The 23,727-nt window shown below is 41.1% G+C and overlaps 1 protein-coding gene across 2 annotated transcripts in view; it reads left to right on the forward strand.

Moving 5' to 3' along the window:
• Positions 1 to 23,727, forward strand: part of Sb (serine proteinase stubble) — a 133,963-nt gene that overhangs the window by 57,552 nt on the left and 52,684 nt on the right. Inside the window, exon 3 of one of the 2 annotated variants that reach the window (XM_028178203.2) lies at positions 17,759 to 17,857. In XM_028178203.2, coding sequence (XP_028034004.2) covers positions 17,759 to 17,857 — 99 coding nt within the window. The remainder of the gene's footprint in view (positions 1 to 17,758; positions 17,858 to 23,727) is intronic. The other variant, XM_089737828.1, reaches the window with a different exon arrangement.

Consider the following 23,727-nt stretch of genomic DNA (forward strand, 5'->3'; position numbering starts at 1 on the left):
GTAGTCTAATTAAAAATACTTTTACGACTTAATCTTGCTTGTTTTGGACACGAAAACTGTGTTAAATTATTCGAAAATTCGGTAAAAAATATAGTTTTAATTCCGCAATCACGTTTTTTGAATATTTCTGGCGCAAAGTATTTGATTAGCGGAATAGCCTAAAGTTATTCCTGAAATATTTCTTCCTTAAGTTTGGTGACGAGATCAGTCCACCTAAAAGGGTTCGTTCGCTCATCAACGGCAGTATGAATAAAAGCAGTTTTTACCAGTTAAAATATTTAAACCTCGACTGACTCGGTGGCGCAGTAGTTCGATTCCCACTTAGAGCAAAACACTCGTGTGATGAATAGGTTTCTTTGCTCTTTGTCTGGGTATTTATTATCTATATGTACATATTTAAACGTATATAAGAATGTAAATCGTTCCCAAATATGGTTCCCATAACACTTGTAACTATTTGTTATAACTTGTTTTTGACGTTGCCGTTGTAACTATACTTGATACCTTGAACTTATATCTCAAGGTGGGTAGCGCATTTACGTCGTGGATGTCTATGGGCTCCAGTAACCACTTAACACCAGGTGGACTGTGAGCTCGTCCACCCATCTAAGCAATAAAAATAAAATAAAAAAATACTTCTTCTTCTTTATCGTGCCTGACTGCTGAGGATCGCGACCATATGTGACGTTCTTCCGTTGTGTTCGATCATGGGTGGCATGGATCGCATGATACAGACTATACATGTGCTTCTCTTGCCAGATCTGACCATCCGTTTGGTGTTATGCCCACGGCGCGCTTGCCACCTATGCGACATACAATTATGAGCTTCTTTAATTCATGTCTGGGAGACCGCATGATTTAGTTATTTTTTCATTTATTCTTCTTACAAATTAACAGTATGAACCAAAACATTTGTAAGGCATTTGTAATTTTTAATAATTAGCTTAAATAATTTCTAACCACAGCTATAAATTTCTGCAAACCATTTCACAGATTCAATAGGCCGTGCAAACTGCATTTTGCTCTGAAATATTTACACGACTTTGAGAGTCAACTATGATATGGCCTATATAAAGAACCATTTCGACAACAAGTAAATATCGTACGTTCAATCACGAAAGTCATTTTCATCAGGCCCTCAAGACATTTTATTACAAGGTTCAGAGCGTTTCATAATGAGAACTCCTTTTATGTAATTATCGCGCGATTACATGTAATTAAATTCACTGAATAACGTGGCTTCGTCAGCGAAAGGGGTTAAAATGAAAGTCTGCCGGTAATATCGCTTCGAAATTATCTTCAAATACGGCTCATATGAAACAGTAATATATAGTACTGTAGACATAATTAAAATTACGTAAGGTTTATTTTCGCATTTATTATCTTTAGTTTTCGTGGCTACGAATGAAATGTATTGACCCTGGGAACCGTGGGCAACCTAACCTAAACATCAGCCTTGAAAAGAGTTTTAATTATATCTACAACTTTCGACTTTAAGATCCAAGAAAGTACCTACTAGATGCTAAAACACTAAACTCCTAACAAGCATAATTGTACACCTTTCTCTAGAGAACTCCAAACGAGTTTACTTATTCAATATATCTCTACAACAACCCATTAAATCTTTCGTTTTGTTTCTCAAAGCTTGTGAACAAAATGTCGCCAAAATTTTCTCCTTAGAACTATTTTCATTAAAGATATTACGCGTGCGTCTGTTTCTGCTGTCTCTTCTTGTTGATGTATTTTCTTGTTGCTTACTTAAATAGATTGGGATTAAACAGGTCAGAGGACTTCAAAGGAATAGTTCGAAGGGTCTTCACGGGAACTATTTCAAAGTGTCAGCAAATATTAGATTAGATGTTTTTGAAAACAATTTAACGTTTACCGTCTAACGATATTGTTTTTTTCGAATAATCAAGTACGTAGCTTTAGATTGTTGTTAAACACGTTGTGATTTCCCCGATCGGTACAAAATACTCAGTTGTATCACTTTCAAACGTGATGAGAGGCATAGATTTTCCGATTATAGTAGAAAATTTGATTGACCTCTTAATGTAGTTAGAGGTGATGAACTCAATTGAAAATGCACGGAAATATTGCGATGGTTGTGATTCGTAAACGATTTGCAGTGATTGCGTTCTATTTATTTTGTTTCGTAAGGTATTAGAGATTTTTGGCGTTGGAAGCCTTTTGGCTGTTTGGGAATATATTTTAATGTTTTTTTTTTAGAGTTTAATAAAGATGTGTCAGTCCTGGTCTAATACGTAACTAGTTTAATTGTAACAATGTATTTTTTAGTAGTAATTTGTAAATTTTTTTGGTTTGTAACACAATTATAAAAATGTTTTTTGTAACGTCCGAGTATAATTTTTTTAACATAATTTGAATCACCAAATCTTTAAACTCCGAAATTAATGTGCTAACTGGTGTTGAACTGTTTTTGGAACTAATAGATATCAGAATGTGTGCCACTGCTAACCGTCAGATACATAAGTTTACTTCTTGTCAGAAATAAGCCGGACTGTCGTACCATCCGAGCGTACTCGCTCATACAACACATCACAAAACCGGGACTCAAAATTATTATGACAACTCACATATATATACCACATACTATATTTAGCCGAAAATAGCTAGATGAATAACATTAAATTTCGCAAAGGTAGTCTATTTCTATAATATTTGTAAATAGTCATGCTTTAACAAAAACCGACTTCGAATTAAAAAAAAAAGATATTCCAAAACAAATTAATATACACTAAAAACAATAATCATCGAAATCGGTTGGCGTGATATTGAGTTATTGAGTTATTCATCTATTTGTCGTGCACGTACTTAATGCAAATTTAAGACTTATATAGTTTTCTCATGGATACCATTATCAGGACTGGACTAAATGGGACCACGCAGGAAGCGTCAGCTTTCTAATAAAAAAAAGAATCATCAAAATCGATTCACCCAGTCAAAAGTTATAAGGTAAAAAATATAAAAAATATTGGATTTTTTTTAAATGCTTTGTTTGAAAATCATGCTTTAATAGATTTTATATTGTACACTATTCCCCTCTTATACATCTTATTTCTCTCTGCTAATGGTTTGCTGGAAGAAAACTCATGAATGAGTTAAGCTCGCCTTTGTACATACTATTTAGACTTTTTTTTTTTAAATCTGTTTTTATTGTATTTTGTACAATAAGTATAAAAAAAAAAAAAAAAGTCGAATTGAGAATCTCCTCGTTTTTTGAAGTCGGTTAAAAATAATCTTACAGTATGGTTTTTAATCATTATCCTGTACATTCTCTTATCTTACACTCGATTCATTCGAAAAACAAAATCACAAAAACTTTTACAATTAGCCTTTGAAAAAAAACAGTTGGTAGCGGCTCCGATAGCACAGTGTTTATATTAGCCAGTAGACGTGCTCATCGCGCAAACGCGTTTCTGTTCCACTGACAATAATTCTCCGTGAGATTTCCAATAGCGTGTCCAATACGTTTTCACTTAATAAGGCGACTCGCGAGCTGGGAATCGGAACATCGGAATCTTTAAGCTGGACGCTGCATTACTGACCCATATTCGCCACTGCACGAATAGAAACGCATGATAATTCATGTAGTACACGCGTTGAGTAATCTCGAAGCGTTTCTAGATTGAGCACGTGTCAATGTTTCTCATTATATCACATACTCGTCTTGGTTTCGCGACCACATCTGCTTTGTAATAAAACACTGAAACATAATATTGTATAATATATTTGTATTTTCAAAACATTAACATGATGATCTTGTTTACTTTTGCATTATGTACTTCTATCGATTGAAACAACTACAGTACAGGAAATACATAATATACATACATAATAACTACAGTATTTGAAGTCGTCGTGGCCTAAAGGATAAGACGTCCGGTGCATTCGTATCTAGCGATGCAGCGGTGTTTGAATCCCGCAGGCGGGTACCAATTTTTCTAAAGAAATACGTTCTTAACAAATGTTCACGATTGACTTCCACGGTGAAGGAATAACATCGTGTAATAAAAATCAAACCCGCAAAATTATAATTTGCGTAATTACTGGTGGTAGGACCACGCGTGAGTCTGCACGGGTAGGTACCACCACCCTGCCTATTTCTGCCGTGAAGCAGTAATGCGTTTCGGTTTGAAGGGTGGGGCAGCCGTTGTAACTATACTGAGATTTTAAAACTTATATCTCAAGGTGTGTGGCGTATTTACGTTGTATTCCATTAAAATTTTATCAAGATTTGACCCGTAATTTTCTATTTATCCTTAATAATGCACATTTAATTGTCTTTCGACTATATCGATGATATTCTTAGTTTATTTTGATTTTTGCAAAGGTTTTTTTTTAAATTATATTTTCAAATTCAACTATAAGGGCCGATTGACAGCTCACATAAATCCGTTGTCCAGTATGCACTTGCAGCCAAATCTGACTAGAAGATGCAAGAGAGCCAATGTGCTAATCCTACTAAAGGAGTATTGACTATGTCTCTCCAAGCCCTGACTTCTTGCAACTTACTTGATTATAGTCTTGGCGACAGATGGTAGGTCATCATGTAAAAAAAACTTCAAATTATCGTAAAAAAAGCCGAAATCATCAGCATGTTTTTTCCTTTAGCTTCTGAGTTATTTGTGGAGTTTCCATACGACAATAAAATATATTACATTCATTTTTTCTATAACAAGGCAATGTTCGTTCATATTTCCGTTTCTTTTCCGCCATATTCCCCCGAATATATTTCCCTTTACCGATGTTACTGCTAGCAATATCTTATCTCGAGCAACAGGGACGATCCCTAACACGCCCCGTGGTTATCAATCTTGGGCTCCCCTTTTGGGAGCGTTTTCTTTCGTTCAATTTCCGTTTTCTTACCAATATTCCGGCACGTTCCATTGGAACTAACAACGTTATAGTTTCGTAGCATGATATTTTATACACTTTAGTATTTTACATTTTATTTTTTGAGTGATATTAGATGGGTGGACGAGCTCACAGCCCACCTGGTGTTAAGTGGTTGCTGGAGCCCATAGACATCCACAACGTAAATGCGCCACCCACCTTGAAATATAAGTTCTAAGGTCTCAAGTATAGTTACAACGGCTGCTCCACCCTTCAAACCGAAACGCATTACTGCTTCACGTTAGAAATAAGCAGGGTGGTGGTACCTACCCGTGCTGACTCACAAGAGGTCCTACCACCAGTAAAAATAATTATAATAAATTATTATAATTATATTATTATATATAAAAATAATAATATAATTCTTAGTAGGCAGTAACGTTGATGCTGTGTCTGATTTCCACGAGAAACCCTTTCTGCGAAGCACGGCTCTTGTTAGGTTTCATGCTAGCAACGTCTACGTGAGCTAACCTACTAGCTATTCGTCGAGCTAGAATAACCCCTCGAGGTTTCTAGAATAGATAGGAGAAAAAAAAACGAGAAACCGCGATCGATTGTGCTCGAAGTACTGCTAATATGCGCCTTTAAACGGTTATGACCAAAATAATAGCTTGCGAGTTGCGAAAATTGTCTATCCGACCAACGCTAATTGCTGCACCTAGTTAACCTATCTCCGAACTCACACAGCCGGCAAAAGTACAAAGGCAATTGTCAACTTATCAGCGAGCGAAAGTGACAGTCGCGAACCATTGACACATAGTTGTCAGTCATACGTCGAGAAAGTTCTCGAGTGGTCGCGCAAATTTGCCTGTCAAAATATTATGATGTATCCACGACGGTTGAGAGGAAAACACGAAACGAAGATTAAACGTTGATTTATGCGCGTTTGATGAAGACGAACTGATTAGAATGTCGTGCGTATTGTTTATGTGAGAGTACTTTTCGTATTGCTGCAGTTTCATACACAATTGTGTATGAAACTGCCGTCCCACCACTAAAACTGGTATGCATGGTTGATATGGACTGGTATGGATGATGTAGAACTAGGCAGGGAGGCGCAAGGGGGCGCAGGGGGGTGCAAGAGGGCGGGGAGATATGCACTCCATGCGAAAAGTGGCACCTTGCTCCACCCAACCTTGGATGAGTTCTGCCTTATCCAAGGTTCGGATAGAGGGTGTTGAGCGATAGGGGGCTCTAGAGACATCTCAACTCCAATCCATCTCATCTACTGTCTCCAACGCGTAGGTACAGCGTATTTCTTCTGACCCAAAAAAAAAGCGTTCCATAATACAAGTGACCAAAATTTATTTAAAAAAAAATGTTTATTCAGATCAACAGCTCTTCCGTGCTTTGAAGGTCAGGGTTACTTATCATTAGGCCATCGAGGCGGTTCCCCACGAGTTCTAGAGAATAGCGAGTGACCCTGTAAGCTTCGCCCATTACCGTCATGACTGGCAAAACGTCCGTCATAACGTATATGCGTGATGAGACTCTATTAAACATTGAATAAACAAATGAATTTCGTGAGCAAGTTAATGGCAGTTCATAATTTTTGATGCTCGAAAGTAGAACGTATGTTTATAGTAGAAAGGCTATATATGATTGCGTTTCAGGCCCTTGAAAGGCTTAAATTTTTTTTATAATGTGTAAAGTGATTATCGTGTAACACTTCATCGAAATACTGTTACAATTAAAACTCAATTTAATTATAACAACAATTAAGAAAGGCTTCAAATCACATCTACCCTTCGAATACAAAGCTGTCTTCATGTTGTCTATGCCACGCTTTTATAGCCATTTCGACTGTCTACAATGTTGCAGAACATTCAAGAGAAGTTCCACTTGTTTCAATATAATTTTTTTGCTATTTAACGACATATGGCTTTACTTGTAGAGATATGACAATAGTTTTATATCTCCAATTTATATCTCAAATAATTATAGACAAATGGCACCCGGTCTTTAAGTATGACAATTGGAACAACTTCATCTTTTCAGTTTAGGAGAGAGGTTGTGGGACCTCCATTTGGCACTGGACGGTTCATGGATTTTGCGCGTTCATTTCAAAATTAGCTGTTATTAAGTTACTGGTATCAACGAACTCTTGGACTGAGCATCGCACCAACGCCTCGATCCTAAAAGAACTTAATATCTCTCAAAGGTTGTCGTTAACAGTGCAATCCAGAATTCTTCGATGTTTTGGAGACGTATCGCGACGACCAGCAGAGTCTATCGAGAAACTTGTTGTTCAGGGTAGGATCAATGGTTAAAAATGTCGTGGACGAAACCCCATGCACTGGACTGATCAGGTGAAAGACCTTACTAAAACCCCACTTAACGAGTGAGTGCCCCAAGCCTCAGTTCGCAAATTGAGAACATCTATCAAGGCTTTAATAAACAAGAATTCCACATGACTACGACTGCTCTGCCAACAGTAACCGACTATGATGATGATCAACGAACTACGAATCTATTATTGAGCATCCATGAACATAAAGGCATCGTGATACAAGAGTAACAAAACAGATTAGTCGACTTGGCTAGACCCAAGTTTACGACCTCTTAAAATTAATTTACAAGACTGCACGTTTGGGGGATGGCGCGATGGATATAAAACGCTCTGCGTAAACCCTGTCCCACCGTCTCAATAGCTCCGACAGGGCACCGGCCAGTCGGAACCAAATCCACGGATGGGGATCCGGCGATTTTTTCCTGTGGAAAAAAAACAAGGCTGCAATAAAATGCTTTTACATTTTGGGCTGACATTTCCTGCATGCACTATTAATTCGAAATATTCAATCACATACTTTCAATTTCACAAATTTGAAATAATGACTACATTAGCCTTACTTTCATTCATATCGTAATGAGGTGAAAGAGCCGACTGCACGGAACAATGGCTCTTAATGACGTCTGATTGTCAGTGATTAGCGTTGAAATCGCTTAATAGTACTTCTAGACTTTTTTAATGTACTACCAAAGGTTCAATTTGTTATGCTTCCGATTTCCTAGGTAGTTTTCGATACGAAAGTTCAGTTTCGCTTGTGATCAGAGTAATAGTGCGCACGAAAGTGATTATTTTTTGTTTTCTAAGGTTGTTAAGCTCATAAATGTTTGATATAGTTTACATTGTGCATAGAGGTACTTTTTTCCTAAAAAAACTTACAATTGATAATTGTCGACATTTTTGTGCTAATTATCTACTTTTAGTAATTTCGGTCGTCAAGTTTGGCTTTATTTGCTGCTTCCATAATTATAAGGTGATTATTCAGCAATACTTAACTCACTCTAAAGGCTTGTGAAATAAATAAATAAATAAAGAACATATCGAATAGTTTTTTGTTTGTACTCAAATAAATGCATTCTGAACCCAATATAGACCCACAATTTAATGGTGATAGGTAACATTGATAATATTTGTAAAAATCTTCACTGTCACACTAAATATCTTTAACGGCTTTAGAAGTACAATCAAACCCAGTTCGTTTTGCTGACCGAATTTGAATTGACCTTAATCCGGTCCTTAACCAACTTATACACACATCGACTTTAATATAGAAACCGAAAAACAATAAATCGCACTTACTCTCAGATAAACCAAATTCGTATGCGTAGGTATCTCGCTCACGCGTCACGGTTCGCGTATTCAATCACTATTTCCTATAAAACCCGATCGAAAAGCTTGCAATAAAACGTATGTGCCCTTCATAGCTCAGCGGATTTCATAAAGATCGTATTTTTCAATAAAAATTCTCGAGATCGAGGGTGTATTTATGGATTTGATGTCGGAGTCCCGACGTCGATCTCCCCAATAAAAGTCTTATTGACTGATAGATCAGTTTACGGTGTGTGTGTAATGTGTGGGCCACGAAAAGAGCAGCTGTAGAGCAGAGCGTTAACTGAAATAATGAACGCGACTATTTACTGCTCATGTTGGTAAGCTCGAATTGTTATGGTCAGCCATATTCACTTTAATCTTATGAGTGAAAAAATTTGTAGTGAAATTCGTGTCATGGTATCACATCAGAGAGACCCTTAACTTGTCTTTAAGATAAAACAGATCATAGCTCGGTACACTGTCTGATGACGAGGCAATGCCGATGGCACACACATATAAGTAGTAGCATTTGTGCACAATGCTAACGGACTCGCGCGACAACGCGATCAAATTTACGAATTCCTCCGCGACAATCTTGTAGATATTCTGCTAGTGCAGGAGACCTGCCTGAAGCCCTCGCGTCGTGACCCGAAAGTCGCGAATTACGTCATGGTTAGGAATGACAGACTCACCGCCTCCAAAGGCGGGACTGCCATTTACTATAGGCGGGCCCTGCACGTTGTCCCTCTCGATACCCCCTCGCTCTCACATATCGAGGCGTCAGTGTGCCGTATCTCGCTGACGGGACACCAGCCGATCGTCATCGCATCCGTTTATCTCCCCCCGGACAAGCCCCTTCTGAGCAGTGACATCGAGTCACTGTTCGGCATGGGAGACTCCGTCATCCTGGCAGGCGATTTAAATTGCCACCACACTAGGTGGAACTGCCACAGTTCAAACACAAACGGTAGGCGTCTCGACGCGTTTATAGACGACCTTACCTTCGAAGTAGTCGGTCCCCCAACTCCAACATGTTATCCGTATAACATCGCGCTCCGTCCGAGCACTATAGACCTGGCACTGCTGAGGAACGTAACTCTGCGCTTACGTTCCATCGAAGCAATGTCAGAGCTCGACTCAGACCACCGACCTGTCGTTATGCAGCTCGGTCGCCCCCACAACCCAGTCACAGCTACGAGGACCATGGTGGACTGGAAGAAGCTGGGCAAATGCTTAGCCGATGCCGCTCCACCAATCCTCCCCTGCGGCCCGGATTCAACTCCATCCCCCGAGGACACAGTCGAATCCATAAACATCATCACGGATCACATCTCTTCCGCGATCATAAGATCCTCAAAAGAAGTCGATGTGGAGGATAGCTTTCACCGCATCAGACTGTCCCCCGAACTTAGGAACCTCCTAAGAGTTAGAAACGCGGCAATCCGGGCCTACGATCAACTTCCCACGCACTCAAACCGGATTCGGATGCGTCGTCTACAGCGGGATGTAAAATCTCGCCTAAGCGACGCCCGAAATGAGAATTGGGATAGTTACTTAGAAGGACTCGCGCCCTCTCATCAAGCATACTGGCGACTAGCAAGGACTCTCAAATCCGAAACTACCGCTACTATGCCTCCTCTCGTACGCCCGCCCTTCAGGCCAACCACCGGCTTTCGATGACGATGACAAGGCAGAGTTGCTGGCCGATGCACTGCAAGAGCAGTGCACCACCAGCACTCAATACGCGGACCCCGAACACTCCGAGGCAGTCGACAGGGAGGTCGAGCGCAGAGCTTCCCTGCCACCCTCGGACGCGTTACCCCCCATTACCTCTGACGAAGTTAGAGAAGAAATAGAAAACCTTCAACCTAAGAAGGCACCCGGCTCCGACGGCATCCGCAACCGCGCGTTAAAACTCTTACCAGTCCAACTGATAACAATGTTGGCTACCATCTTAAATGCCGCTATGACGCACTGCATCTTTTCGGCGGTGTGGAAAGAAGCGGACGTTATCGGTATACACAAGCCGGGCAAACCGAATAATGAAACCGCTAGTTACCGTCCGATTAGTCTCCTCCCAGCGATAGGCAAAATTTACGAACGACTCCTTCGGAAACGCCTCTGGGACTTCGTTACCGCGAATAAAATTCTAATAGACGAGCAGTTTGGATTCCGCGCCAAACACTCGTGCGTACAACAAGTGCACCGCCCCACGGAGCACATCTTAATAGGGCTAAATAGGCGTAAACAAATCCCGACCGGCGCCCTCTTCTTCGATGTAGCGAAGGCGTTCGACAAAGTCTGGCACAACGGTTTGATCTACAAACTGTACAACATGGGAGTGCCAGACAGACTCGTGCTCATCATACGAGACTTCTTGTCGAACCGTTCGTTTCGATATCGAGTAGAGGGAACTCGTTCTCGTCCCCGTCATCTGACTGCCGGAGTCCCGCAAGGCTCCGCACTCTCCCCGTTACTATTTAGTTTGTATATCAACGATATACCCCGGTCTCCGGAGACCCATCTAGCGCTCTTCGCCGATGACACGGCTATCTACTACTTGTGTAGGAAGATGTCGTTGCTTCATCGGCGACTCCAGACCGCAGTAACCACCATGGGACAGTGGTTCCGGAAGTGGCGAATAGACATTAACCCCACGAAAAGCACAGCAGTGCTATTCAAAAGGGGTCGCCCTCCGAATACCACTTCGAGCACCCCACACCCCAATAGGCGCGTAAACACCTCCGCCGTTAGCCCCATCACTCTCTTTGACCAGCCCATACCGTGGGCCCCGAAGGTCAAATACCTAGGCGTCACCCTCGACAGAGGGATGACATTCCGTCCCCACGTAAAAACGGTACGCGATCGCGCCGCGTTTATACTAGGACGTCTCTACCCAATGCTTTGTAGACGAAGCAAACTGTCCCTCCGTAATAAGGTAACCCTCTACAAAACTTGCATACGCCCCGTCATGACGTATGCAAGCGTAGTGTTCGCTCACGCGGCCCGCACCAACTTGAAACCCCTTCAGGTTATACAATCCCGATTCTGCAGGATAGCCGTCGGAGCACCATGGTTCCAGAGGAACGTGGACCTCCACGATGACCTGGAGCTCGACCCCGTCAGTAAGTATCTACAGTCGGCATCGCTGCGCCACTTTGAGAAGGCGGCACGACATGAGAACCCTCTTGTCGTGGCCGCCGGAAACTACATACCCGATCCTGTAGACCGTTTGGTAAACCGTCGACGTCGCCCAAAGCACGTCATCACGGATCCTCCTGATCCATTAACGGTGCTTTTAGGCAATACAAGCACCGGTCACCGTCCTCGCCGAACCCGTCGCTTGCGACGAAGGGCTCGACGAGCGAATTAACCCACAGACACAGCCCACTGAGTTTCTCGCCGGATCTTCTCAGTGGGTCGCGCTTCCGATCCGGTGGTAGATTCTGCGAAGCACTGCTCTTGCTAGGGCGGTGTTAGCAATTCTCCGGTTTGAGCCCCGCGAGCTCACCTACACAAGCTAGGGTACGCTGGAATAGCCTCTCAAGGCTATCAGCATAGGTAGGAAAAAAAAAAAAAAAAAAAAAAGCATTTGTGCATAGAAGTCATGTCGTATTTTTCTTTTTTTGTTCTGCTTCGCGGAAGAAACAAGTTTTTCATGATAGTCATTTTCCATCCACTTGTTCATATGAAAGTCTTGCTTGACATCACATTAAAAATGTGTAGTAGATTAAACGATAATGAAGATTGTATAGTACTGTCATCGTCGGAAATTGTAGTAGGAAAATTGATAGTAGGAGTATAGAGATGCAATAAAATGGATATTTTTTTGATGTATTTATAAGAATTATTATTCGGAAACATTAAGTGGGTTGATCCGACATTATACAATTAATAGTCCTAAACTAAGTACACTCGTATGCTGTGGCTGCCAGACACAGACGACAGAGTCTATAGTCAATAACAATCGTCACAGCACGAAGCAAACCATTTACTGAGAACATGTTGAATAAATAAATAAAAACTTAAAAACGCTAGTTTCCCGGCCCGACACAACATACGCACGAATCTTGTTACAAAATAGATAAATACTTAACACGGTTTGTTGGCTCGTAAACAAATCCATGTCGTACTGATGAAATCGTACTTCACTTTCACGGTAACTTGTAAAGAAAGCTGCCTTTATAACTAACATAATTTACGACGCGGAATATTCAAGTGTTTATTACGAAATTAGTTTTTATGGCTTTTCAATTAGTGACATGATGCTGTGGTTTTTAACTTTAATGTTAATAGTATGTTCTTAGCTTTGGACTTGTGTTGGAGAGCATTGCTTCGTAATGTGAACGCCACGTACACTTTGAGACAATCAGTTTTCAGACAACGTTTGCCTCTGTTTGCCGCTAGGGGCGCTGTTGCAACTACATACACATTTGAGTTAACTTTTACGTTATCGAGAACGTTAAAAGCTCGCAATAAGCACACAGCTCGTTTGTACCTTAATTTAGTTAAGATGTTAAGACGTTTAGAATAGGTAAACATTTAGAAGAGCCAATAAAGGCCACATTGCGAGTGCTCGTCTTAAGACGTACCATCTTTAGGCTTCCTCGAAAACATCGACATGCCAGAACCGAACCAGCAAAATCTCCCACAAAACCTCGACCTGGATTCGGATCCAGTGAGTTCGGTATTCAGCAGCCCTAATCACTAAACGAGAAAGGTGATGGAAAACGAATTAAATTGGCCAAAGAAAATTAAATATCTGTTACACGTAAGAGGAGTTAGTGCTCTGTTCGCAAAGTAATATGGTCTATGCTTTTTTTTTTATTTTTTTATTGCTTAGCTGTGTGGACGAGCTCACAGCCCACCCGATGCTAAGTGGTTACTGGAGCCCATAGACATCTACAACGTAAATGCGCCACACACCTTGAGATATAGTTCTAAGGTCTCAGTATAGTCACAACGGCTGCCCCACCCTTCAAACCGAAACGCATTACTGCTTCACGGCAGAAATAGGCGGGGCGGTGGTACCTACCCGTGCGGACTCACAAGAGGTCCTACCACCAGTAATTACGCAAATTATAATTTTGCGGGTTTCATTTTTATTACACGATGTTATTCCTTCACCGTGGAAGTCAATCGTGAACATTTGTTGAGTACGTATTTCATTAGAAAAATTGGTACCCGCCTGCGGGATTCGAACACCGGTGCATCGCTTCAACACGAATGCACCGGACGTCTTATCCGTTAGGCCACGACGACCACTATGCATTCGCTGGTTTATCTGACTGACTTAATATTGCTCACCTTTGCTGTCATTATTTCGCGAAAGATTTTTGACTTAGTATTAACAGCCCACGACAAGTAGCGCGCGAATAATTTTTATATTAGTGCTTCATAAATTACGAGGAATTTAATTATTTTTTATTTTCATTGCGTAGATGAATGAACGAACTCATGGCCAATCTGGTGTTAAGTTGTTATTGGAGCCCACATATGCGAATCCCGATACTCACGTTGGGGCATGCGTTCTTAGTGCTATATGTTCCACTTTTAAAACCAGAACGTATGATTGTTTGTCGGCTGAAATAGGCAAGAAGGTAATAAATACCTAATCGAGCGTACTTGCAGTGAGCCCTAATCAAATTAATGTTTTTTTTTGAGGATTTTCGTTTTGAATACTCGACGGTATTGCTTCGTCGTGGAAATCCTTTGCGTCATTTTTATTAGGTGCGTATTTATTAGAAACTAGAGGTCCCGCAGTAGTCGAAATTCGACTATAATTAATTGAAATTGAAAGTTTGTACACTATTATGATTGTATTTTATACTTCTATAATCACAAATTTCGCCAAGATTTCACAAAAAAAAATATTAACAAAGACAAACAATATTTAATCTCAATTTGACAACAGACGTCAAGTACGTAAGTTTGACAATAAATAGTATGCATGCGTGTGTGCGTCAAGTACATGGTATGTAGTGTGTGTAATGTTTTCTTTATTGATTTAATGTATCTTTTATGCATTATATTAAAAAAATATTAGCATTGTGCACTTCTTCTCTATACTCTCTATAAGTGTGGAAAATTTCATACTCCTCCGTCCGCGCAATTTTCGTAAAAAGGGATACAAAGTTTTTGCTTCACGTACTAATATATAGATAATTTGAATCTGTCTGCGCGATTTCTATGGTATAGCTCGCATCACTCGACCCGAGTACTACCAGGCGTCTCATCCTTTCGAGCACGGCAACTTCAAATTTCTTATACACCAGTGGCTTAGAATTGTAACCTTATAAAACAGAATATTTAAAAAAAATCTAATATATTTTTTTTTAATCTAATATTTAAAAAAAAAAGACATGCCCGCTGAGTTTCTTGCCAGTTCTTCTCAGGACGGAGGCTAGTTTTTGTTAATTGGCGGTAATTCTTTTTGACGTTCAACAAGTATGTACTTTTATTTATGTTGATTTTTTTTTTATTTGGCTTGATTTGAATGGATTGAACGTGAAAGAATATATCAAATACTCTTTTACAGATAATTTAAAAAGTTGAGCCATGAGACTTCGAAAGAAAGTTAGATGAATTTTCGCAATGCGTTTAGAACTTTTCTCATTACGAAGTAATATTGAATACTCGAAAAAACAAATTCGTTTTCGATATTCTTGTAACTTTGCCTTGTTCACTTTCGTCCTATTAAAAATACTTTCTGAGACTTTGTTCGTTATAATACGTTTTCGTGATAGTTAACAGTGATTGTTCTTAAGAAATAATAATCATTTATCGTAAAAATGTCATTTCAATCAAACTTTTTGATACTTTTGTGTTCGATGTCTTTTTTATTTATTGCATACATATTTAGGTGGATGAGTTTACAGCCCACCTGGTGTTAAGTGGTTACCGGAGCCCATAGACATCTACAACGTAAATGCCGCCACCCACCTTGTTATATGAGTTCTAAGGTCTCAGTATAGTTACAACGGCTGCCCCACCCTTCAAACCGAAACGCATTACTGCTTCACGGCAGAAATAGGCGTATGTCGAATCAGTTTCGATCACAGAAATAATTTATTTCTATGGTTTCGATTGATTTTCGTCTTAAAATAGCGTAAGTGGGATTACAGTACGCCATGCAAAATTTTCGCGTGTCCTCTTTATTTTACCATTTCCAGATTCAAGCTTGCATATAAGTAAATCGTTGTACCCTGCGTGAATTTTTCGGCATATCATAGCGTATCTTTATCTAAACTCATTTTGTTACAAACACAACTTCATCATAACTGTACAATATGGGCTCGTAATTTATTGCCGCACAATCGTAAATATTTATAAGCGCGAGTGCTTTCTCGCCTTTATCGAGACTTATTTAACGGCCTGCCTTATCAAATGTAGGTTAGTAAAAATGTCGGGCTCTCGGCTTAGACCATTCGAATTATTCGTGCTTTTTATTATTACACTCTCATAAAATTGACTTAAATTAAATTCTGATTAAAATTCTTCAAACGAACTTCTTTGATAATTTGTTAGATCACTCAGTTTTACATTTGTACTTTTTTTTATTAAGCGATTTTCACTTGATGTTCAATTGGGGTCGATAATTGTAACATGTGTCCTTATTGCGTATTTTGCTTAGGATTCATTAGAGGCATTAATAATTAATGACGACAAAATTTGTAGAATTTATTTTGAAAACCTTGCGTACTCGTTTCAATGGTTCTGCTAAGATCTGTTTATGACTTCTCGGTCCATCTAGTATAAAGCGGTGACCGGGTGAACACCGCTATTATAATAGATCTTCAGCCTTAAGATAGCTCCATTTGCGTTGTGATGTATTTGATAGAGTAAGAGGGCAGGTAACGGATAGGTTTATGGAAATTTCACAGTCTACGTAGGGCTTGTTAATATTGCGTCAAGAAAACGTGGGATTCAAATGTATATCCATATAAAAGGAGTACGAATTGTTTTTGTTTCGTAATCTTCTCAGTGGGTCGCGTTTCCGATCCGGTGGTAGATTCTGCGAAGCACTGCTCCTGCTAGGGTCAGTGTTAGCAACACTCCGGTTTGAGCCCGGTGAGCTCACCTACACACGTTAGGGCGAAGCTGAAATAGCCTCTCAAGGCTATCAGCATAGGTAGAAAAAAAAATGTTTCGTAGACTTAAAAATATTTCAATAAAACAAACTGCAGATTCTAAGAGAAGCTTCAAGTGAAAATCCTTTTTAAGTTATTTCCAACTTTAAAATCCGCTTCGACACTGCGAATGCTTTTCAATCGTAAATGTCGACGCGCGGAAATTCTCGGAAAAGTTTTCACAAAATTTTCAGGTACCGACCGCTCCGAGGCTTCCAACGTGGAAATTTATTTGAAAATATTCAATTCGGTGGAACGAATTGCACGTTGCTCAGCTAAAAGTTCAACGTTTCACAGCAAGACGCCTTTGATCGTAATTCTGTTTCAAAAGAATTTCAGATTTCCATCTTGTTAGCATTTTGACGGAATAAAAATTACAAGCAAAATATTATACGACACTGATGAATGAGTAATGATTTATTTTGTACCAATATGGGTAATGATATCTAATGAAAACGAATGTAGACTGTTTATGATGTCTTTATTGTCAAAAATTCAATTACTTCCACTGCCGATTTCATAAAAGATAATGTTCTATTACGTATCGAATAATTCACAAATTCAGAAAAGAAAATCTCCGTAATTCGCTGTTCGTCTTTTTTTTTCCTTTAGCATGGACGATTGAGCCACAATTAATTTTAAACTAATGAAAATTTCTTAAAATTTCTCTGCCATCAAAAGCCAAATAACTAAGTAATTATTTTAAACTATAAATGACTATTTTCTTTATTTTGCCTTTTCTTTTGATCCATAAGTTTTCTACATAATGTTTTTTTATGTCTTAGATGTGACGTGGACGAGCTCACAGCCCACCCGGTGTTAAATGGTTACTGAAGCCCATAGACATCTACAATCTAAATGCGCCATCCGCCTTGAGATGTAAGTTATGTTATTATGTCTCAGTATAGTTACAACGGCTGCCCCGCCTTTCGAACCGAAACGCATTACTGCTTCACGGCAGAAATAGGCAGGGTGGTAGAACCTACCCGTGCGGACTCACAAGAGGTCGTAAAAACCAGTACTCACAAGAGATCACTACCACTAGTTCCAAGTCCAGTCCAATTCTCTTGATGATGAATAAACGCTAATTACCCTCTCATCTCATTGTTTCCAGGTGTGGTTGTGATGACATGGTGGTGGGCGGTCGCGCTTCTAGCGCTGATAGCGCCCGCCCTCCCAACGCCCCGGGCGGGCAATGGTGAGCAAATTTACAGTAAGCATCATGCACTTTTTCATGACCTGATTGTTTTTGTGAAACGTTTTTTTTTAAAGAAAATTACTTAAATTCGATGTGACTAGGAGATGTATGGAAATGGTAGTGCAAGGTAGAGGAGGAAGAGGTCGACCGAAGAATACGTAGATAGAGTGTGTGAATGACGATATGAGAAAGAGAGGATTGAGTGTTGAGATGACGGCTGATAGAAGTGAATGGAATAGAAAATATCGCTGTGCCGACCCCACCTAGTGGGATAAGGTGGAGAAAAGAAGACTTCAATTTGATAGTTAATTGAGGCCGTGTTTTAAACAAAAATTAAATGAAGTATACAATTAAATAAGGCACATGTATTGCGATAAATTGAGAGCGATAACAAAATTCAATAATGTAACTTTTTAATATATTTTTGATGGGGCATACAGAGAGTATTGGATTCGTATAAGAGATGTGAACAGTGATGTCATAGTTCAACTTACTTCGCTCTAAGTTTAGCCTAAATACAAACAGTCAAACAAATATGGCTTGATCCTGTGTTTATTTCTGTCCGTTATTGATTGTTTTTTTAATTTTTTGAAATGAATACTAATTGCAATGGATTAAACGCCACAAGAATGTTATTGTCGGTATACAGACTATAATAGATAGATAAGGTAAGGCTTTGTCTCCACTGTATTACTTTATAGTACTTGTATAATAATAAACTGTAACTGTAACTGCAATAATAAACTGTAGCGGGCACCTCTCATAGAACACAATATATTTGACATTTGATACATTGATAAGTTTGAATATTTATTATTTATTTATTTATTTCAGTCTTTTCACAAGTTTATTTACAAGTTCTGTTCAATAATTTTCGGAGCATCGGTCCACTTAGCAATCGAACTCGGTGGAAGATCTTCCTTTTGTTGTTACATTCCAAAAACTCTTCAAGCGGAACGTTCAAATATTACCAGTATTTAGAGTAGCATTGTGTGCAATTTCTAGAGTCAACAATTATTTATATCGTCTCGGAATTAAGAAATGTATTGCCTTTAGAAATAGAATGTTATACAACTGAAATTGTTTATTTTTTATTTTTTTATTGCTTAGATGGGTGGACGAGCTCACAGCCCACCTGGTGTTAAGTGGTTACTGAGGCCCATAGATATCTACAACGTAAATGCGCCACCCACCTTGAGATATAAGTTCTAAGATGGTTGGTTCTTTAATTTCATAATAATCATAGCGTTTTACAATACAATCAGGATTCTATTCACGTGTATTCCTTCGCATGTTAGCATACTTATTTATTGACTTTTTTATGCACGGAGTTATCTTTAAGGATTTATTAATATTATTTTTTAAATAAATAATGTAATTAAGATAACGGATTTATTGTAAAATTACAAATGACTGTGTTTTCAAAGTTCTTTTATAGGAAATCTTAAATCCGGACAAAAATCCTATACAAATAACATGACAGAAATATATCTTCATTTTTATATATTTTTATCGTCAGAAAAGTTATTGTTAATGGGGTTCCCTAAATGAAAATTTGTGCCCGAAAACCTAAGGTATATTCGAGGTTTAATCTCATTACGGGCAAAGTACGCAGTAACGCTACTCCTTATCGCGCGGATTCCGTCGTAAATCCGGGATTGTGCACGTTGTTTTTATGGCCCCACCGCGAGCGTAAAGCCGTGTTCACATCCGCGTCTCGTGTGAGCTTCGTTTAATTGTTTGCTGCATTAGTATAAATCAGCAGCGCAGTCTCTCACGCAACCCGTGGTCGAGCACGTACTATGTTCCGCGCTTCATTCAGGTGTTGCCTCGATCTCACCTCTAACATCCTACCTCTCCTTATCCTACTCTCCGGAAATATAACAACTTAATTAATGAAGTCGAAAAAAAAGAAAAGAGTTTTACAGGCGGCTCCCCATTCCACATTTAATGTGGATTTCAGCAATGTCAGGGGCCTACATAGCAACCTTGACGCCGTACACCACCACCTTGAGACGGCGCAGCCTGCCCTGCTTTTTTAACGGAGACGCAGATATCTGCTCCGGATGATACCTCATACCTTGAATACCCCGGCTACGTATTGGAGCACAACTTCCTGCGTAAAGCCGGGGTGTGCGTATTCGTCCGGGCTGATGTCTGTTGTCGCCGTCTTCGGGGCCTCGAACAACGGGACCTGTCCCTCTTGTGGCTGCGCGTAGATCACGGGGGCCGTAGCCGAATCTACGCGTGCCTGTACAGGTCCCACAGCAGTGATGCAGGTTCAGCTCTGTTTGAGCATGTGCAAGAGGGGACTAACCGCGTGCTTGAGCAGTACCCATCTGCGGAGGTGGTGGTTCTTGGAGACTTTAACGCTCACCACCAAGAGTGGTTGGGGTCCAGAACCACTGACCTCCCGGGTCGGACTGCCTACGATTTCGCCTTGACCTACGGCTTCTCCCAGCTGGTGACACAGCCCACCCGTGTCCCAGATATCGAGGGGCACGAGCCTTCTTTGTTGGACCTTCTGCTGACCACAGATCCGGCCGGATACAGTGTGGTGGTCGACGCTCCGCTTGGATCGTCTGATCACTGCCTTATTCGTGCTGCCGTACCACTCTCTCGTCCTGATCGTCGAACGACGACCGGGTATCGAAGAGTTTGGCGGTATATGTCAGCAGATTGGGATGGATTGCGTGAATTTTACGCATCCTACCCATGGGGGCGGTTCTGCTTTTCCTCTGCTGATCCTGACGTCTGTGCGGACCGTCTTAAAGACGTGGTGCTCCAGGGGATGGAATTGTTTATTCCCTCCTCTGAAGTGCCCGTTGGGGGTCGCAGCAGACCCTGGTATAATAATGCCAGCAGGGATGCTGCACACCTCAAGCGGTCCGCATACGTGGCATGGGATAATGCCAGGAGACGTCGGGATCCTAACATCTCAGGGGAAAGGCGGAAATATAACGCCGCTTCCAGGTCCAACAAGAAGGTTATTGCCAGGGCGAAATCGGAGCACGTTGCTAGAATTGGCGAGCGACTGAAGAGCTATCCCTCTGGGAGCCGTGTTTTTTGGTCGCTCGCCAAAGCTGCAGAAGGTAACTTTTGTAGGTCTAGTCTCCCACCACTACGCAAGTCCGATGACAGTCTGGCCCATAGTGCGAAAGAGAAGGCTGACCTTCTGGTCAAACTCTTCGCCTCGAACTCGACTGTGGACGACGGGGGTGCCACACCACCGAACATCCTCCGGTGTGATAGTTCCCTGCCGGAGATCTGCTTTACACAGTGTGCAGTCAGGCGGGAACTCCGACTCCTGGACGTCCATAAGTCGAGCGGGCCAGACGGCATCCCTGCAGTGGTTCTGAAAACGTGCGCCCCTGAGCTGACGCCTGCGCTAACGCGTTTGTATCGCCTCTCTTATTGCACTAACAGGGTTCCGTCTTCATGGAAGACTGCCCACGTCCACCCTATCCCCAAGAAGGGTGACCGGTCGGACCCATCGAGCTATAGGCCTATCGCGATAACTTCCTTGCTTTCCAAGGTGATGGAGCGAATAATTAATATACAACTCCTGAAGTATCTGGAGGATCGCCAGCTGATCAGTGACCGACAGTACGGTTTCCGTCACGGTCGCTCAGCTGGCGATCTTCTTGTATACCTTACTCACAGGTGGGCTGAAGCCTTGGAGAGCAAGGGCGAGGCTCTTGCTGTGAGCCTTGATATCGCGAAGGCCTTCGACAGGGTCTGGCATAGGGCACTTCTATCGAAGTTACCATCTTACGGAATCCCCGAGGGTCTCTGCAAGTGGATCGCTAGCTTTTTGGATGGGCGGAGCATCACGGTCGTTGTAGACGGTGACTGTTCTGATACCATGACCATTAACGCTGGCGTTCCACAAGGCTCGGTGCTCTCCCCCACGCTTTTCATCCTGTATATCAATGACATGCTGTCTATTGATGGCATGCATTGCTATGCGGATGACAGCACGGGGGATGCGCGATATATCGGCCATCAGAGTCTCTCTCGGAGCATGGTGCAAGAGAGACGATCAAAACTTGTGTCTGAAGTGGAGAACTCTCTGGGGCGAGTCTCCGAATGGGGTGAATTGAACTTGGTTCAATTCAACCCGATAAAGACACAAGTTTGCGCGTTCACTGCGAAGAAGGACCCCTTTGTCATGGCGCCGCAATTCCAATGAGTATCCCTGCAACCTTCCGAGAGTATCGGGATACTTGGGGTCGACATTTCGAGCGATGTCCAGTTTCGGAGTCATTTGGAAGGCAAAGCCAAGTTGGCGTCCAAAATGCTGGGAGTCCTCAACAGAGCGAAGCGGTACTTCACGCCTGGACAAAGACTTTTGCTTTATAAAGCACAAGTCCGGCCTCGCATGGAGTACTGCTCCCATCTCTGGGCTGGGGCTCCCAAATACCAGCTTCTTCCATTTGACTCCATACAGAGGAAGGCCGCTCGGATTGTCGATAATCCCATTCTCTCGGATCGTTTGGAGCCTCTGGGTCTGCGGAGGGACTTCGGTTCCCTCTGTATTTTGTACCGTATGTTCCATGGGGAGTGCTCTGAGGAATTGTTCGAGATGATACCAGCATCTCGTTTTTACCATCGCACCGCCCGCCACCGGAGTAGAGTTCATCCATACTACCTGGAGCCACTGCGATCATCCACAGTGCGTTTCCAGAGATCTTTTTTGCCACGTACCATCCGGCTATGGAATGAGCTCCCCTCCACGGTGTTTCCCGAGCGCTATGACATGTCCTTCTTCAAACGAGGCTTGTGGAGAGTATTAAGCGGTAGGCAGCGGCTTGGCTCTGCCCCTGGCATTGCTGAAGTCCATGGGCGACGGTAACCACTCACCATCAGGTGGGCCGTATGCCCGTCTGCCTACAAAGGCAATAAAAAAAAAAAAAAAAAAAATAGATCCGTGCAAGTCTTTCACGTTTTTATTTATTTAAATTGCATAGATAATTATGCAAGCTCACGCCTCTTATTGAGTTTCTTGTGCCTATTGTAATAAGTACGAGAATGCATTTGTAAGAATAATAGTGGTAGCAACACTAGCAACCCACAACGCGTCAACGTTTTTGAAAGGCGAAATACTACTGAAATACCACAAAAAATGAGAATAATTATGGTAAGCAGCGGCTTGGCTCTGCCCCTGGCATTGCTGACGTCCATGAGCGACGGTGACCACTTACCATCAGGTGGGCCGTATGCTCATTTGCCTACAAAGGCAATAAAAAAAAACAATACCCAATGTAATTATCATTTTTATTCAATAGTTTTAAGTTAGAGCCCGTGGTTTATTCTGTAAAAACTTAGGGAGTTCGGTGGTCGGCGTGCGATTGTAAAAAGAAACGCATTACTGCTTCACGGCAGAAATAGGCGGGGTGGTGTTACCTACCCGTGCGGACTTACCAGAGGTCCTACCACCTGTAATAAGTGAATTATAATGTTTAATTTAAACTACGCATTGTAGATATGATACATTTTAATAATGTTTAAACAACTTGACTGTTTTATCTCCATATTTCCACGATTAAATATGTATTCTTGTCGCGCAACGCCAATCGAAACCCGCGTGTCTGGATCGGGAATCGCTGGCTTAGAGAATCGTTAATTTGATTTTTGTCAAGCGTTTATAGCCTATTAAATTCTTTTAAACGCAGCCGCGCTATTTTTTAATTATAAAAAACTGAACTGAGAGGTTTAGTTGTTGCTACGACTAATAGTTTTTTATGGAATGGGTTTGCGTTTATATTTTTATTTAGCATTTCTTGTCGTTTTATTCTCTTTGGTTTTTTAAATCTTTAAATAGTCTACTTACACAGCCGCTCGAGTATTTATTGCAATACTGCCTTTTTTGCTGTGAAGCAGAT

The sequence above is a fragment of the Bombyx mandarina genome, chromosome 23, assembly GCF_030267445.1.
Source record: "Bombyx mandarina strain Sakado chromosome 23, ASM3026744v2".
Lineage (NCBI taxonomy): Eukaryota > Metazoa > Arthropoda > Insecta > Lepidoptera > Bombycidae > Bombyx > Bombyx mandarina.